This window comes from Syngnathus acus, chromosome 15 (assembly GCF_901709675.1).
Source record: "Syngnathus acus chromosome 15, fSynAcu1.2, whole genome shotgun sequence".
In the NCBI taxonomy this organism is placed as follows: domain Eukaryota; kingdom Metazoa; phylum Chordata; class Actinopteri; order Syngnathiformes; family Syngnathidae; genus Syngnathus; species Syngnathus acus.
This window is the reverse complement of record NC_051100.1, coordinates 7648769-7666250: the sequence shown is the minus strand read 5'-3', so window position 1 is coordinate 7666250 and position 17482 is coordinate 7648769. Positions and strand designations below refer to the sequence as shown.

Here is a 17482-nt window from a genome sequence, read left to right as displayed (position 1 = left end):
ATGAATAATTCAGTCAATTGATGCATGGAGAAGAGAGGTACCAAAATAGGTTTTATTTAAGAATATTGTCAAAACATTGTTTTTGCATATAAACCCTTTAAAAACAAGGAGAAACCATTTTGGAGAATTTCACAGATTGTACAAAATGTCAACAAGAAGAAACAAATAAATCAGGTTGAGTGATTTATACCCATCACCCGCCACCGCCTCAGCAAGCAGAGCAAGAGTGCGTCCATTCGGCGGTCACGTAAACATCAGCGCATGGACACAAACGTCATTCTGGACACAAATGGTGTCTTTCTCTTGGCTCCCGTCGACGCCGATGCACCACAGCGTGACTAACCCACCATTGTTAACCATGGCTAACTCGCATTTTCTTTAAACAAAGCCAAGGGTGGGGAAAAAAAAAAAAGTCAAACTAGCCCCGGCACAAGCACTATTAATTAACTGCATTTTACAAAACAGGAGAATGATAGTGTTATGACAAGCGTAATTTTGTTTGGCAAAGACTGAGACACTGTGCAGTTAGTATGCAACATCCGAATGTGATGACGGTCGAGCAGTTGTGTAGCCTTCTCGCTTATTTTCTCGTGTCTCAGTCCCGTAACTTCCTTCTGATCCTAGACCAGTAAACTAGAAGGGAAGGGAACTTGCAAGGGATTTGCATTCGGATCCAGTATTAGGAAAAAGTCCTTGTGAGCATCTAACAAATTGTTATTTTCCTGAGATATCCCAATAAGCTCTAAACAGAAAGCATTGGTGGATAGGAGCAGGCACTACTTTCATCATCAGCACCAGGCCACACAACAAAACACAAACCAGCAGACCAAATAAGAACAGGAAGCTCCTCCGCCGTTCTCATTAGAATATTCAAGTCCGCTTTCTTTAAGCAGCTGGCAAACGCCACAGTGCACTGTTTGAACTGCAACCAAGAAATGCCCAACTAAGCATTAACTCATCGGCCGTTGACTCCCTAACACGCCAAAACAAATCGCCCTCTTGTTTCTAATTAGTGTCACACGCTGCATTCCAGTCCAGATAGGCCGTGTCAACAATTATGATCTTTGCATACGAGGTTAGCCAAAAGCATTAAAAAAAAGTTAAACAAGAAAATTTTAGCGACCCCCTGCTGTTGCCTTACAGGCAGATAAGCTTTTACAGGCTTTTTGTTCTTACGCTTAACCCCTCCAAAAGAAAAAAAAAATCCTTTTCATTACCTTCTTCCTTCTGCTTTTTGATCACATCAAATCCTCCAAATCTCTATTTGCTCTTTACAAATCAACGGAAGATATCCGTGAGTCCCGCTTGGGTGCCTTGTGATTGTTTTCGGCTTTGGGTGTGCCCAGGTTTCCATCCACAAACATGTTGGGGATGTCCTGGCCGAAGTAAATCTTGCTATTAGTCGCTATAGCCTGGTACTTCATCAGCTCCAGGTACTCAGGGGTTAACTTCAGCTACAAGACAGAGCAGATGTGATTGTGAAGCCACATAAGCAGAATTTCACTCGTGTTTTAAGTTCATCTTGACATTGCGGTGAGCATTTCTACTGAGGCTGCTCCCACAACAGAAGGATGCCAAAAAGTGTATTGAAATACATGCATTGAGTTACATGTGCGTTTGTGTGTGCACAATGTCTTATACCTGGTTTGCTTCAGCAACCTTCTCGGCGGTGTAGTATTCTGCATCGGCCTTGGCCTTCTCCCTGGCCAGAAAGGCGGCATCTGAATATGGCACATGATAGCACCAGATACAGAAATAGAAGAAATATTCGTCTCAAGAGATGAACGAGAAGTACTGCACGTGTACTGAAATACTGAAGCAAGGCGGCTAGCTGACCCTCGATTTCAGAGATCCTCTTTTCTGTCTCTTTCTCCATCACTTTCTGCTGGAAATGGATCTCGGCTACCTGAGCCATTTTTTGAGCCTCTGCACACGACACGGATCAACACAGCAGGCGGGCTTTGTGGTGAGCGGAATAGAAGAGTGTGCAAATGAAACCACCCGAAAAAAAAAATCCCCACTTACCGATAATGGCTTTTTTCCTCTCAGTCTCCGCCTCCTTTTCCACCACCTTCTGTGTCTGAGCCGTAATTAGGAGACGGGTTTTCTCTGCTTCCCTACACACACACACATTATTTTACACACACACTACACTTTTCTTTATGCTTTTGAACTCACTTGAACCAAGTATGCCACACCCAAAAAATGCATGTTAGATAGCAACTTTAGGTCAAACTCACATGAGTTCAAAGTTTCTCCTGATAGACTCAGGGATCTTTGGCTTGGTTACGCGGACAGCCTGCATCCGGTTGAGTTAGAGTGGGGAGAAAGAAAAAGACCTTTGAAATCAACACAGCTTGATTTCATATATCATATTTCATAAATCACAGGCAAGTCTGATGGCAAATAAAACCACGAAAGGCCATAATGTTAAGAAAAGAGAGAAAATAAATGTTCATGAATATATAAAACAGACCGACTGATATTGGATAATATTCTTGAGTGGAATTGGAGCCATGGAAACTGATACTGATCACACAAAAGGTATACTAGTTTGTCAAAAAAGTTTTGTTTGATTTAGTTAATTTGGTTTGAATCTAGTGTTTGTCTTGTGCTAACCCGTTTTGACACATTTCCATCTTAGCCCTGGTATTCTTCAGCGGAGAATCTCATCGCTTCCTGCTGTGTGCGCCTGTGAATGGGGAGCCTGTTTACAATAGCTCCTCTTTTTGTACTTTCCACCATTTATTATTTCTACGTCAAACCAAAATGTGTGCAGTATTAAAGCAGTGTAACAATTGCGCTTCTCACAGAGAATATGATTTTTTTTTACCTGCAATTGTTTGTTACCTCTTACCTGTATGGTAAGTCCAGGGGCCATCACATTAAGATCTTTCTGCAAGGCAGTCTTCAGGTTCTCGTCAATGATATCTGGGCAATGAAATCATACTTTATCTGTTGCCATACCATGACTTATTTTAACATTTAGGGGGAGAGACAAACCAAAGAGCTCTATGTAGACCTCCTGTAGTGTGTGCACGCTGCAGAACTGGTTTAACTCGTGGTGAATTTTGTTGAAAATGAGAGTTTTGTCATAGTCGGCCGTGTAGTTCCTCACTATGTCCACCACTAGAAACACATCAGGAAGTGAGACGATTGTGATGCCGGGCAGTTGACAAACAGTAGCATGCGATAAGAAAAGGAGCTTTTGCAATTGAATCTGAACATTTTGTACCTGCGGAGGAGACCAGCATATTGACAACCTCTATTCGGTCAAAATAGATCATCACCCCGCCACTGGCAAGGAGATTCAAAATGTGTCAACATTCTCAAACAAATGTTATTTTTTTAAATACTTTCTATTTTATTCTCATAGTTTTTGGACATTATTCAATAGCTTTATTCCTTTTTTTTTTTTTTAGTTGCAGACATTGAGGAAAAAATATATATATTAGTATAATATTTATACCTTGTTCCACAAGGTACATTCTTGATCTCATCAGTCTGCAATGTCGTCTGAAATAAAAGAATACAAAAAATGAACGGAATAGTTCAGCTAACACAGCAATTACAATGTTTGTTTTTTTTATGTTAAACTGCAAGATGAGGAGACAACATAATTTCCTGTTCTGCCTGTGTGTATGATGAGATACACAGTTGATTATAACTGTCCTCATTCTTGCGAGAAGGATGCGAGAAGAGATTACCTGAACTGATCGGAATGTGGTAATGAAAGGCAGCATGATATGATATCCCGGACCATTGGGACCTGTCAGCAAAGCTCCACCCCTAAAGACATAAAAAAAAAAAAAGAAGAAGCTTGTGCAATGATTTCGAAATAGCTGGGTAGCTGCTGATTACAATGTAGGCGGGTAGAGTGAAGGAAATCGTCTGTAGGGCACAACGTTAACAAACAAGTTCACCTTAAATGTCGTACAGTGAAAACTCTAAAACGGATCATAACCCTATCTTTGACGCCAGTTACACGTTTTCTTTCTCCTTTCAAAGGAAAATTGGTTAGTGTTGTGTCAGTGTACAGTTAGCAGTACCTGTAGTAGACAGCAAGGTGGCCTTCCTCTATTTTGTGAATGGAGGAGTGCAGCAGGACAGCCGTCACCCCTGCAATTGCTGCAAAAACAGCCCCGACATGTGGCGTCATCCTCACTGGGCTCTCACCTGTAGATAGATGACCATTGTTTAAACATCCTAAAATGTTTGCACAAGTATAGTAAATGGCATGGAGCTATTCTGCTGCCTTTTTATTGCAAGCGATTAAAACAAGCGTAGGATTGGTGTAAAATAAAAGTCCTTGTAAATAAGTCACCAACTGACATGAGTGAAATAAAAAGACTGTACATTTTATTAAGGCCCACCTATGGTTGCAAGGTTTGATGATTCCCAACCACTTTAGTATGCTGTGACATCATCAGGTGCATCGCAGAAAATCATCTAAATTCACTTAATTGGTCCAAATGTATCATTTAAAATGTGTTTGTGTGTCTTTCCTGTGAGTGTTGAAAAATAGAACGAAATGTTATGTATTCCAGATTATGCAACATTATCATTTAATATTTTAGGGGGGGGGGGGGGGGGGGGCATCCAGTCATCCACATCGAATTGGGGGTAAATTTGGGAAATACTTTGCAACAATTATATACTCACTGTATGTCTCTTTGTTTCGAATATTAGATGATTTATTTATTTAAAAGCGATTTATTCCGTCGTTATAAGAATTTGACAAAATAACAGAATAAGCACACCGATTTACAGAATCCTTTCACCACAACGGAGCCAATAAACATTCGAAGGTCCACACAACTGTCGCGACCGTTCATTTTACACTGACAGATGACAATGACGACTGCTAACAAGCGTTGGCACACAGACTGGCAAAATGCATTTCGATGAACTAAAATCAACAAAGAGCATTCTTCGCAATCATGACTTTCCATTTTTAATACGCAACAGACCGACGCATTGCTGAAAGACCAACGACGTGTGTTAGCCACAGTTAGCCGTGGCGTGAGCTATCCTTCACTACCGGGGGCGGATTCCGTAATCATGCATGCTGTGTGCTAACTGCTTGGGCTGATAACCTCCGCAATCTACTAAGCGAGGCGTAGCTTTGTAGGGAGAAATACGTGCAACAATGTTCGAGTGCCGAGTTGAATTAAATGTAGTAAAATGAAATTACCACTATCGCGAACAGTCACCTCTCCTGGCGTTCATTCAACGTCTCATCCCCCTCAACCGCCTACCGCAGTTTTAGTTTGGGCTTGTTGCGGTGCTGCATTCATGGGCTGTCGGAATTATTTGTTATCTTCTAAAAGTAGTTCTGAAACATTTTACACCTAAAAACTCAGGTCACTACCCAAATATTGCCAATTTAAATGCTCAGAAGACCCAAGAATTGACCGAAAACGTAATTAAATCTATTAGTTTTATAAAGTCGATAAAGATATATAAAATATATAGAAAAGCTGAATAACATTTGTACTTCAATAAGCAAACAATTCGTAACAACCAATGCAAATCTATTGAACGTAAAAGCTAAAATGATCTATATTTTTGATTATTTCGCTCTTGGTGTGCTGCTTTCAGGGACCGTGGGAATTATTTTCACTTTGGAATTTGACATGTCATGTCACTACCCACATTACAAAGTATGTTTATTAGTAGCTACAACTAACCAATACATTAATACAAGAGCTGAAAATTCTACCATTAGAAAATAACCTTGACACTCAAAAAGTGAAGTCATTTACAGTTTATTGTTATAGAATTGAACTGTAAGTGCTTGTAAGTGCTGTCTGCATTGCCTCTCTTGGAGCAAAAGGTGGTAATCAAAATATTACTCTTAGAAAGGTTCAGGACAACAAACTCACTCCCTTTAATGAATACCTCTTGGACAGTTTCAGTTAGAGTTTACCACAACACCTGCAGAATAAGTTATGGTTAACTCTTAGATAATGTTTGGATGATTTGCTTAAAATGATACTTTAACTACAATTATTGTTTAATTTGCAAAATTATTAATTTTACTCCTTGAGCGAGTGAGGAATATGCATGGCGCACATTTCACTTTGCTCAGTTTCACTCGTGAAATAAATACATTTTGCTTTACATTGTAACACAAAACGAACAAAACCACTGTGTAGCTTATATCATGGCTAACAGGCTTTAACATAAAGCCTGTCCACTACATCATAAACCGTCTAGGCAGCATACATGTTGTATTGCATCACTAACGTATCTTTGATTCATTGTGTTCCTGATTGGTCGGTCAAAGACCTTTGGTTGGGTTTTGCTGCATCATTAGGGATCCAACTCCAGTCTTGATCCTAAAAAAAGAACATAGAGATAAAGTTCAACTTAAGACTTTTAAATGTGGTGTAGTGGTACTGTGGTAAATAAATACAACATAACTGGACTTCAATAAGAGAATGACAGGGGAAAACACGTCTATGTAGTGATTCCCAATTTGACACTCTATCACGGAAGATAATTATTCCATTTCCAATTAGTTCTTGGTTAAGTAGCATATCAACAGTATCCATATTTACAAGTAAAAAAAACAAGACTGAAGGGTGTGGTGGATAGTAGGAGGAGCTAACATGGAAAAAGCAAGGATCACAAGACAAAGGATGTTGCAAATAAAGAAATAAGGTTCAGACACACACTTGCTCCACTCGTTAAGCTACTCTGAATAAATGATTTGTTGGGCTCTGTCACATGGGAGGAGTTACAATGCATGATTCCAACCATAATGACCAGAAACACTGTGGAGAACGTACCATCATGCTTTGCTCTCTCTCAAGGCTGACATCTTGCAGCAAAGAAGTGAGCTTATTTAGATAATGGCAGTTGTCATCCAATAATTGAGAAACAGTTTCTCTGCAAGAGAAAAAAAAAGGTCTAGTTTTTAAAAATCATCCTTTCGACTTTTTTTGTATGATGAAGCTTTCTAATCCCAGCACATTACCCATCAGTGGATGGCTGAACACAAATCTGTGAATCGTTTTGGGCCTTAAGACACAAACACAAGGTTTCAAATAAGTATATCACGGCAACTGAATATTTGAATACTCTCGACTTAATATTTGACTCACACAGGCAATCTTCAGAAGGTACCAGAACTCTTTCTGGCGCTTTGTTTGCATTTGCATTACGGCTACCTCTGCCGTTTTTATGCTCTCAACTGCCTTCTCCAACTTTGGGAACAAATCAACGATGCGTTGCTTACATACCAGAATTGTACTAAAGGGAAAAACAAGTGTGGATAAGTAGAACATTCGTGCTGCACTTTGCTCGGCTGGAGGCGAATGAATTACCTGAGGTGAGTGTACAAGTCTTTCAGCACTCGGTCTTGGTTCTGAACCATTTGCAGGATGGCCTTCACCATGCCCGAGCTGTCACTGTAACCATGTGGTAGGTCGGGGCCTGTACAGAAACACAAAATGTATTCATTTATTTACAGTATATTTATACATTTTATAGACTTAATTTGAATAAATGTGAAGATCTTCACTAACTTTTGCATTTAGCTTTTAGTTGCTTGTAGAGTTCAATAGCTTTACCCTCGCTGCGGAAAGGCACAAAGTTACTTTGTGTGCACTACACAGCACTGATGTGATTCTTAAATATACTGACAGTTGTTCCATCGAGTCTCCTTGTCTCCTCAAAAATGGACTCCGCTGCAATTCCACAATTTCAGAATGAAGCGCAACTATCTCTTCATCTAGATATCCAACATCAGCAACCTACGGCAGAAAGCATTTGTGAAATGTGTGAATTCTCAAATGGGATGTATGCCATTATGCCTTTCCACATTTTCTCTTACCTTTGAAAAGCCATCGGCCTTTGCTTCATTTTCATGCCACGTCCTAAGCATCTTCTCTGAAGCTTCGCAAAAACACACAAAAGCAGATGATTTGCTTTCATTTCAAATACTGTGAATATAAAACATTTCTAAATGATTTGTTTTGATATTTTTTCTTATATCGCGAAAATCTGGAATTTGAACAGGGGTGTGTAGACTTCATCAATGGATGCATGAATGACCAAAGGAGAAACTCACAGATGCCTGTGTGTCTCTGCTTGGCGTATTGCTCCAAGTCATGCTGGATGCTGGTTTTAAAAAAAGCCAGCTTGGCTTGCAGCTGCTGTGACTGGGAGAAGAGCAGGTTCTTGTAGCGGGTTAAGTTGGTGTTATAACGCAGCAGACTCAACCTACGCACAAACAAAAGATTAGACTGATCTTGTTTTTGCTATTTCTAGCTTTTTTGGCATCACTTTGTAAAAGTGCACAAAACACTGCTAATAGTAACAATGCTTAGGTTCTTTTTAATACTAATAATAAAAATAAGTCAGAGGCATGAGCCACACCTTTGCATTTGAATGATCAATGTAAGACTATTAAAACTATCAAATTCCCCAGTTCTCTGCCCCTTGCGCCACCAATGCAGAATGTAGGGGGTCGGGAATTTTCTTTTAAAATTTCCCAGCCCTACCAGCTGTTTTTAGACGACACACCACAAAGCTGTCACACATTAATATGGATTTACACATTTAATAATGTTGCTCTTGCACGCCCAGCTGGTTACCATTTTTCTGAAGGAATAACCGACTGACAATTCCGTACATGTACTTACATAGCAGCCCTTTGTCCCTGGTACAGGCGGGTGTAGTCCTCTTTTAGTCCACAAATGTAGCTGACTGCTTCTCCCCATACCTTCCTCAATGTGGTCAGTGGGAGCTGCGTCTTTGTCTCTCTGACTGCAGAAAGAAAAGAGACTTGCTTTTGAATGGAGCCAAGCACATTAAACTGTTGAAGTTGAATTGAAGAACGAAGCAAAGATTTGGATGCTATTTTAAAGTGAAAAGTCTCACCTATAAAGTTGACACTCTCAGGCAAGGGTCTGGCAGTGAGCGGTCCTGAGTACTTGGATAGGCTCTTATCAAACAGGAAGACGATGAAGGTGTCCCAGCCTCTCTGACACAAAAAAACAACAAAAATGAAGACACACACATACACACTGATGACAAATTCTAACAAGAGTGGCTGCAAAAAGATCATTCACAGCAAATATGCTTTTGCGTAAGCGTCACATACCAAACCATCCGGTAAACAATGTGCAGGAAGTCTACGTGGGTCCAGGGAGATTCCCGTCTCTAACAGCAATTCTTGATTTAGGGGAGAGATATGCGTCTGTGTGTACGTCTCCAGACGAAGCTGCAAGGAGTGTAAGCTCTCTTCGGCCTCCAGGATCAAAGAGTGCATCTGGGCTGACGTCATATCTAACACATGGATCACCTGAGCACCAAATCTTGGAATTGTTATCTTGATCGAGGAACATTTGCAAAAGAGCTTTTGTATGACGTCTGGAGTAATTGTTGTTGTTCATTACTGACCTTCATGTTGAGGATGTTCTGGAGAGCCTTGTAACAGTTTGCCTTTTTCGTAACAGGATCCAACCCCCCGCCACGGGCTGCCGGGTCCCACAGTAACAACATCTGCAGCAAATTCTCCACTGGCGCTAACAACGGCCTTAAGAAAAGCGCATGCAAACATTAGGAGAGAATGAAATTCTTGATTTATAGAATAATGATCGTTGCTTTTGTTTCTACCTGCTGAGATTGTTGGGATATGGAAGATGGGTTGAAAATCGAACTTCTCCATTCATGTCCTCCACCGCCATGATGTCCTTAGCACCTTTATTCTTAACCTGACTTGTCCTATTAAAAAGTGGCATATAAATATACTACAAATACAGCAAACATTAGAAACATTCATCATTCGGTTTTTCAGGCTGAGTTCATAAATCAGAAGTTATGGAGGAAATTAATTACAAAGCATTTATCAAACTCACCACTGTACGGGCTGCATATGGTGTAAAAACGGGCGAAAACCACACGTGCATTCAAATATTACTGTTCCAAAACTCCAGTAGTCCACAGTTACCGTGTAAGGTTTACTTTCAAACAGCTCCGGAGCCTAGAACGCATAAAATTGCACTTTATGAATGGTTGTAATTTGAAAAGAAAAAATAGATTGACACTACATGTAAACAATGTACACTTACGAGATACTGGAGGGTTCCGACGAAGGACGTACAGACACTGCCTTGGTCGAGATCTTTTGCATAACCAAGATCTATAATTTTATGGACAAGCTGGAGGAAAATGAAAAGTGAGAAATCAGCTACAAATGGCACTTTTGCAAACATAGATTGTGATTTACCTTCCCATTAATCTCTTGCAGAACTATATTCTCAGGCTTGAGGTCTCTGTGTATAATCTTATTTTCATGAAGGTACTCAATACCGCATCCTGTCAAAAAATTAAAATGCATTAAGCAGAGTCATCTACGAGAGCTTTTACAGCAAAAAAAAAAAACTTACCGATGTCACGGAGTAGGGAGAGCACTTCACTCTCCTTCAACCCACAACAATTTTCTGGTTTACTGAGAACCTGAAAAGGTTTGAACATACATATGTAGTGACAATTTAATGAAATTAAATAAATAAATGATAAAACTACTTTGCGTAGGTCTCCTCCAGAACAGTACTCCATGGCTAGCAGCGGTAGGTCATTCAGCGCAATCAAGCTCAATTCTTCTGGAACATCACTGGCCTGAACAACATTCACGTGGTTCAACCTAAAAAAAAGGATAAATAAATACCATTGTTAAAAAAATATTTTAAAAAAATCATGTTTTTTGTGCAATATAATAATCAATGCATCCATATTCACTTCTTCATGATCTGGATCTCTCTTCCCCAGCGTTCCTTGTTCTTGAAGCTCAGTTCGAGGCGACAGAGTTTCACAGCTAACTTCTCCCCCGACTTCTACTCAACACATGAAAATAATAACACTACTATCACTAAAGTGCACAGATAAAGATGCATTTGATTTCTTGCTTCTCTTATGCAGGAGTCAGTCTCCACACTGAAAAAGATCTTGTCGTACGCTTGTCTCTCTGACATCTCAGATTATTTGCACGCTCCTGTGAGTTTATTATGTGAATGACAGCACTTACATGATTCTGGTATAGGTAGACATGCCCAAAACCTCCCATCCCAAGCCTCTGCTTCATCTCCCATGGGCCACACAACTGGTTCTGCTTGATGGAAGCCCGCTCCATTGTCACCTGCTGAAGACACAGCAAGAACATTGGAGTGTTTGTGTTTTGCACTTTTGAGATGAGACAAAGAGCATTTGTTTACTCACTGTTGTACTTTCAGCACGCTAATATTGTTGTATACATTCTCTCAACAGTCAAATCACCATCATTTGGGTGTTTTGGGTGAGAATTTATTTTTAGACATTGTTTATTTTGCCACACACTGCAAACACATACACTAAGTAGGTAGTACAAAAGTTGTGAAGAAGATAGAAAGAAGCCTACTTGCAAATTTGGTGAAATTCTTACCTATTTCAGGCGTCAGTTTTGCTGTGCCATAAATTATTCGCGTCACAACATTTTAGCCCTGAATAAGTTATTAGCCTCCCGAGTTAGCAAACTATGAATGACCGTCCTTTTTTCGTCACTGTTCACGACCGAGACTTAAAGTAACAAAACCGTCAGCTTTCCCGATCTGTCGTGCTTGTCTTTGGAGATATTTGTTGTCTATTTATGCTGTCGTTGATGGTAAATGGATCCAAACAAAGTGTTCAAAAAAAAAGTGAAAGTAAAGTCAACGCGTAAGTACAACTGCGCATGCGTGCGTGAATCGCTTCGGAGCAACAAAAAAAAAAAAAAAGCAGAGAAATTGTTGTAATCTAGTCTCTTTGTCAGCATTAATAGTTCTAATGCAACAGCCAATTTATTTTCATAAATTTTATGACCCTGCTCCAGAAAATACCTCACTCTACATGGTAAGGTTTTAAATATTGTCTGCAGATGGCGCCATACACTCAACGCTTACCTTAGGAGACATTATCCATCCAGCCATCCTGCATTTAATATTTCTCAAACCTTTGGCTTTGACTTAGTAGTGGAGCATGACATGCGTGGTTCTGCATGATACGAGTACATTTTCCATCATATGTCCCTTTCATGAAAATATTTAATCTCACATATTTTTAAAAATTTTCAAAACATATCTGCCATGTCTGGAGAGATCAACAGTGGCAAAACCAGTGACCAACAAGATAGACTCTAAATTTGATCACAACTTTAAATTCATGCCTGAGTTGTGCTGACAATTAATAGTGCACAGTCAGTAGCCCCGATCTTCAATTGTAATCATGGGAAGGAAGCATTCAGCTTGCAATTAAAATAAAACAAAAAACACAATTTTGACTGCATGTACATTGAGAAGAAACTGAAAACAATAAGTAAATGGATGTTTTCATTCATGTTCCTGTTAATGTTTCCTGTTTCCTACCTTGGCCATGATATGACTGTGGCAATCAGGAAAGCGGAAAGGTGACTAATAAAGTTGTCCTGTATGAGGTAGTCTCTTCAAAGGGGATTTCAAGGACAAAATCCCCTTTGTAGTACTTTAAATGCCAAATCCATACTGCAAACTTAATTTCATTCTTTTTGCATTATTACATAAAATGCAATTGATTTACATTATACACCAATGTAAGCTTTGCCTTTTTCGGCACTTACATACAACCTGAATTGTGCTTCAGTCAGTTTGTATGTCTTCCTCACAAAAGCGTGAGAGCCTGTTTTATTACCAATTTTGGATAAACTTCTTCTATTCGACAGTGCTGATGTCACACGTCATGAGCAATTCTTCGGTCAAGCTAAACGTCAGCGTGATGTGTGTGAGTGATGTTTGGTGGGCCTGGCATTAAACTCCTCCCAGCTTCAGCAGTCATAAATGGAAGGGAGGCAGGGGACATCAGCACTCAAACACAACAAAAAGGCAAGACGCGTGGAGAAAGAGTGAACAAGAATCTTCATCAGGATCTTTTACACAGTATTGCAACAGAAAGGTATGCATCTCCTGTCAAATTTCCCAATCTACTATGTAGACAAAGCCATTTTTATTGTTTGAATTTTTATTATGCAGTGTTATGGGAAAATGAAGTAAAATTACAGTTCTGACAATCCAATCATGTCATGTTGATGCTGTATATTGTGGGTAGAAAATATTTTGATATTGCAAGCTCCTCTGATACTGTAATAAATGAACATATGCAATTGACACAAATGTAGACTTATGCACTTTATCGCCATGTCTTTACTATTTTTCCTTATAATCACGCGCGTCTGTCCTCGTGTCACTTCAGATAATCTCCCTATAAGGGCATTCAGTGCTGATATTGTCAATTCTTTTTTGTCTAGCCCGTGTCCAGACCACAATAGCACAAAAGCAGAAGTAAAGATGAACTTCTTAGTCATCCTGTCGATGATTGCCGTTGTCAGTATTGAAGTTGTAAGTAAATTTCAAGTGCATGATTTCATTTCATTATTGGGAATTGAGTCATTGTTATTCAAAAAAAATGCATGCTCCTTCTTTTTCAGGCATTTTCAAAGAAGAGCCGTAAGTCGACAGGACATACACGCTCGCATCAAGGTGACCTCACTGTTCTTCACTTGTGTGTGTATTTTTATTTTGTTATGTGAAGATTCATTTATAATTTTTATTTTTTTTTTCAAAGTTGTTGCTTCAGAGGCGTGTTGTTCAGGGGATTGCAGCAATTACAGGGGAATTATTTCCAAAACAACAAATGGGCATCGCTGTCTTAATTGGAAAATGTTCAAAAACCCCTGGGGTGCCTCATCTGGGATCGGGAATCATAGATACTGCAGGTAGGCAAAATTCACGTTTTGCTGGAGGAATACCTAATAATATCAGTTTGGTCTCGCAACAAATCAAACTCATACGTCAAATGTTTACCTTCTAGGAATCCTGACCAGAGCCCGAAGCCATGGTGTCGTGTCAAAAGAGGAAAGAGAGTCGTGAGAGAATTCTGTGACATTCCCAACTGTAAGAGATTAAAATTTTAAAACTTCTCATTTTGGTTTGCACTTTCTAAGAATGTCATTTTGCCCTCCAGGTTCCACCGTTCCTGTGGATACAGGTAATAAAGTTGTGCTCCTAACTTATCACAATAACATCATCTGATGATTCCCTTCCTGACCGTCCTTGCAGAACTGACATGTGGCGAGACGTCCAAGCAAAGGATGCACAAAATTGTGGGCGGTTCGTTCGTAACCGCGAGGTCACAGCCGTGGATCGCCGCCATTTATAACCGGCGCAAGTTCTTTTGCGGAGGCTCACTCATTGCTCCATGCTGGGTGCTCACGGCTACGCATTGCTTCTCTGACGGGTGCGACCAAACACACAAAACTAACACTTAATCATTTCCTCTCCTTTGATAAAAGCACTGACTCATGTGGAACAATGTGTCGGTGTGTTTGGTTTAGTAAAGTGACCAACGTCCAGCGATTGTCTGTCTTCCTGGGTAAGAGTGCCATCAATGAAACGGATGCGGTCAACGAACAGGAATTTACCGTGGAAAAAATCATCCTCCACCAAGCATTCAACGAGACCAACTACAACAATGACATAGGTGAGCACAAGCAAAGCTTTGAGTAAAAAGCTATCTCTGTGCAATCCATGAAGACCCTAAGAGGTTCCGTTCATCTTTTCAGCCCTGTTGAAGATCAAAAGCAAAGATGGACGATGTGCCGTGCGATCAAAATCTGTTCGCACGGTTTGTCTTCCTCCACCTGACATTCAACTTCCCGTTGGCTTTCAGTGCGTCGTCGCAGGATTTGGCAAGCAGAGCTCTGGTAGATACAACATAATTCCCAACAAACACTGTAGACAAAAGTATTAAGGCAAAAAAGAAAAATCATAAGCCGTAAATATTTGCATTATAGCACTAGCCATGACATTCTACCATTTCCAACAAGATTCTAACCGAAGATTCGATGTTATCTGCAGGGGCGATCCACTTCTCTCAGTACTTGAAGGAGGCCCGTGTGAATCGTCTCTCCCAATCTCACTGTGAAAAGAATTCCATCTATGCAAACATGCTCACTGACAACATGTTCTGTGCTGCGGGACCTAACTGGAGCGTGGATTCCTGCCAGGTGAGCAAGACCAGCCATTCAAAGAACTTTTGCACATTGCATCCCAAATTTGGTTAAGTGAACAAAAAGCAACTAGAGGAAATGATCGTGTTGGAAAAAAACAGAAGTGGTTGTCTGTACATGTGACTGCATATTTTTAACTGCAGAAAAGATGATATGAAACTCTTGTGGTATCCTCTCCAAATGGTAGTGATTAATAATGTGCACAACATGAAAAGCATGAAAGTAATACTAATTTTCAACTAATAAATATTTGCCTGCAGATTATTTTGCAATTTATTCTGCAAGATGATTAAAGGCATGACTATGTACGGCAAATATATGATTTACGGGCATCTTTAGCTGGAATTCAAAGGAGCCCCCACTAGAGGGCGTCAGAATAACAACTGAATACGAGTGGCTGTCTGTAAGGGGATGTAGCTCAGTGGTAGAGCGCATGCTTTGCATGTATGAGGCCCCGGGTTCAATCCCCGGCATCTCCACGTTTTGTCTTCCTTAAAGTGTGACAAAGTTTATCCCTCCATTTGCCCACATCAGGCGCATACGAGAGCTAAAAATGATCAAAACATAAGTGTAATGTTTGACACGGTGCACGGATGGAAATGACGTTGTCCGTGTGATTTTTCTCCACACAGGGCGACTCTGGTGGTCCACTGGTGCGTGAAGCCGCTGGTCGGCTTTTTCAGTTCGGAGTTGTGAGCTGGGGCATTGGCTGCGCTGTGAAAAACAATCCGGGGGTTTACACTCAGCTCACCAAATATAACAAATGGATTGCAGAGAAAACAAACCTACCACAGTATACTGAAGGTGTCATGTACCCCAAAAAATAAAGGTTAGGCAATAGAGAGTCAATCCCTTACGGTAAAATTAGATAATTCCAAAAGGAATATTTGGCAGCGGAGATAATTGTTGCAGCAATTTGTTGCACCGTGCACGGAGTGGCAGCTAATGGAGCATTTACTGCACATGGACAGAATAATCCTTTGAGGATTTGTCTTTTTTTTTTTTTAAAGAAATGTTTTTTTTATTGTATTTATACAATTCTTTCTTTTTTTCCAGTATGTAACAGATCTGTTTAATTTAATAATTTAATATAATGTAATTATTCTGCCTAGCATATTCTATTTAAATACTTTATTGCAGCTATTTTCATACTGTGCAAAAGTGAATGTTTTAAGTGGAATGATCCACGCTATAAGCTCATTGCAACAAATAAAATAAAATAAAGAAAGTGGTACAGTGCCATACAGTGGAGTGATATTCACACAGCGCACTAGAGAATGCTTTTATGGAATGAAGAAAATCCTGATGTGATTTACAAAAAAGTACCCGACAAGTCTTCTGAGAAGCCAAGATTGTCTGGCGACCAGTCCAAAAAAAAAGCCAAGTCAGAATAGTTTACAACAGCACTGCTGGGGCCCAATCATAACTCTCGCTTATCCCCCTACACACACCTCAACTACTCACACAAATGTGTTTACTTAATGACTTCAAACCATACATGGCTATGAGATGCAGTAAGAGTCCCACTCCCCTGAAAGGACATTTCGAAAGAGAAGGTTAGGACAGATTATGGTCAAAGATTGTTTGAATCCCAGCTGGAAGCTTTCAGGTTGGATCCCCCCCGCTTCCCATCCAAGTTACTCCTGAGGCTTCATCTTCAGAGTAATGATGAGATGGTTACTTCCCTTTCATGGTAGTGAGAGGGTACAGAAATTATAATAGCACATTTTCTTTCGGTTTGAAAAAAAAACAGACCACGGGGAATCGTTTAGAAACTTTTCAATTGTATAAGTCAATTGAACATGGACTTACTCCGCTACTGTATTTAATGTTGGTAACCACTATGATAGTTATATTTAAGTGACCTCTCAGTGTGATGTCATTTACTGCACCTTTTATATTCGCAGTGGCAGCCGTGTTAAGAGCTCTTGTAAAAATGTGATTCCATTGAGTATATAAACGCTGGACATTCAATAATAGTAGACGAGAGTCTCTTCAACCAGGTGGACCGGAGTCTCTCCAGTCCAGATGACAACAGCCTCTTGTTCACACCCCCGCACATTCACATAAACACACACACACATAGCTACAGGCACTGTGAATGTCTCCAGGGTATAAATACTGCAGTTTTTGCCTGGGACGTCTCTGGTTTCCTCAGCACACATTGAGATTGTCCCTATTCCAGCAACACTTTGGGGACGTCATTCATTTCTAATGCCAGCAATTTTAATGCACCATGATAAGTTTCTGTAATGCATTTGTTTGTGCATGAAAATAATGTGAGTTTGTAAATAGGTTTGCGCCCCATGAAGAGATTCTCTTCTTTGCTTCACAGCAAAATGAATTCCTGGTCTTAATATAGACTTGAACGGCTTGGAGATGTTGACTACTGACCAAGCATTTAATGAACGTAGCTCA

The 17482-nt window shown here is 40.0% G+C and overlaps 3 protein-coding genes and 1 non-coding gene across 7 annotated transcripts; 2 read left to right on the top strand and 2 right to left on the bottom strand.

Annotated features, from left to right (window-relative positions):
- Window positions 1-21: 21 nt before the first annotated feature.
- Window positions 22-5312, bottom strand: erlin1 (ER lipid raft associated 1). Of its 3 annotated transcripts, none has more exons than XM_037271796.1 (12): window positions 5195-5312; window positions 4050-4176; window positions 3708-3789; window positions 3470-3516; window positions 3236-3297; window positions 3004-3129; window positions 2858-2931; window positions 2241-2299; window positions 2026-2117; window positions 1837-1926; window positions 1642-1721; window positions 22-1454 (listed from the first exon to the last, which is right to left on the bottom strand). In XM_037271796.1, exons 2-12 carry the CDS (start codon window positions 4157-4159, stop codon window positions 1272-1274), a joined length of 1005 nt encoding a protein of 334 aa, XP_037127691.1. In that variant the 5' UTR covers window positions 4160-4176; window positions 5195-5312; the 3' UTR covers window positions 22-1271. The 3 variants fall into 3 exon arrangements, with proteins under 3 accessions (XP_037127691.1, XP_037127692.1, XP_037127690.1); XM_037271797.1 differs by having other exon boundaries at window positions 5201-5287; XM_037271795.1 differs by having other exon boundaries at window positions 5214-5244.
- Window positions 5313-5751: 439 nt separating this feature from the next.
- On the bottom strand, window positions 5752-11728 carry LOC119134685 (inhibitor of nuclear factor kappa-B kinase subunit alpha-like). Its single transcript, XM_037271684.1, is given in 22 exon segments — window positions 5752-6341; window positions 6795-6894; window positions 6983-7109; window positions 7112-7257; window positions 7332-7440; window positions 7533-7582; window positions 7651-7760; window positions 7841-7902; window positions 8078-8229; window positions 8652-8775; window positions 8890-8992; window positions 9113-9313; window positions 9412-9547; window positions 9628-9735; window positions 9870-9994; window positions 10083-10172; window positions 10241-10329; window positions 10401-10470; window positions 10540-10657; window positions 10753-10847; window positions 11039-11149; window positions 11432-11728. Coding segments are annotated over 21 exon segments (2301 nt in total). The 5' UTR covers window positions 11144-11149; window positions 11432-11728; the 3' UTR covers window positions 5752-6260.
- Window positions 11729-12772: 1044 nt separating this feature from the next.
- LOC119134720 (tissue-type plasminogen activator-like) lies at window positions 12773-16306 on the top strand. 2 transcript variants are annotated; one of them, XM_037271745.1, is made up of 11 exons: window positions 12773-12951; window positions 13304-13394; window positions 13484-13535; window positions 13633-13771; window positions 13867-13949; window positions 14020-14043; window positions 14115-14292; window positions 14390-14535; window positions 14618-14758; window positions 14913-15061; window positions 15697-16306. In XM_037271745.1, the coding sequence occupies exons 1-11, from the start codon at window positions 12788-12790 to the stop codon at window positions 15889-15891; spliced, it is 1362 nt and encodes a 453-aa protein (XP_037127640.1). In that variant the 5' UTR covers window positions 12773-12787; the 3' UTR covers window positions 15892-16306. The 2 variants fall into 2 exon arrangements, with proteins under 2 accessions (XP_037127640.1, XP_037127639.1); XM_037271744.1 differs by having other exon boundaries at window positions 13621-13771.
- Window positions 15472-15543, top strand: trnaa-ugc. Its single transcript has one exon. It is a non-coding gene; the product is annotated as a tRNA-Ala (tRNA).
- Window positions 16307-17482: the final 1176 nt, after the last annotated feature.

Excerpts from the sequence above, each read along its gene's own strand:
- erlin1 (XM_037271795.1), bottom strand. Across the intron at positions 3,130-3,235 it reads TATGCTGGTCTCCTCCGCAG|TGGTGGACATAGTGAGGAAC; the intron begins GTACAAAATGTT and ends ATGTGTTTCTAG. Across the intron at positions 2,118-2,240 it reads AGGAGAAACTTTGAACTCAT|GGAAGCAGAGAAAACCCGTC; the intron begins GTGAGTTTGACC and ends GTGTGTGTGTAG.
- LOC119134720 (XM_037271744.1), top strand. The coding sequence starts at position 12,788 with ATGTTTGGTGGGCCTGGCATTAAACTCCTCCCAGCTTCAGCAGTCATA. Across the intron at positions 12,952-13,303 it reads CACAGTATTGCAACAGAAAG|CCCGTGTCCAGACCACAATA; the intron begins GTATGCATCTCC and ends TTTTTTGTCTAG. Across the intron at positions 13,395-13,483 it reads CCGTTGTCAGTATTGAAGTT|GCATTTTCAAAGAAGAGCCG; the intron begins GTAAGTAAATTT and ends CTTCTTTTTCAG.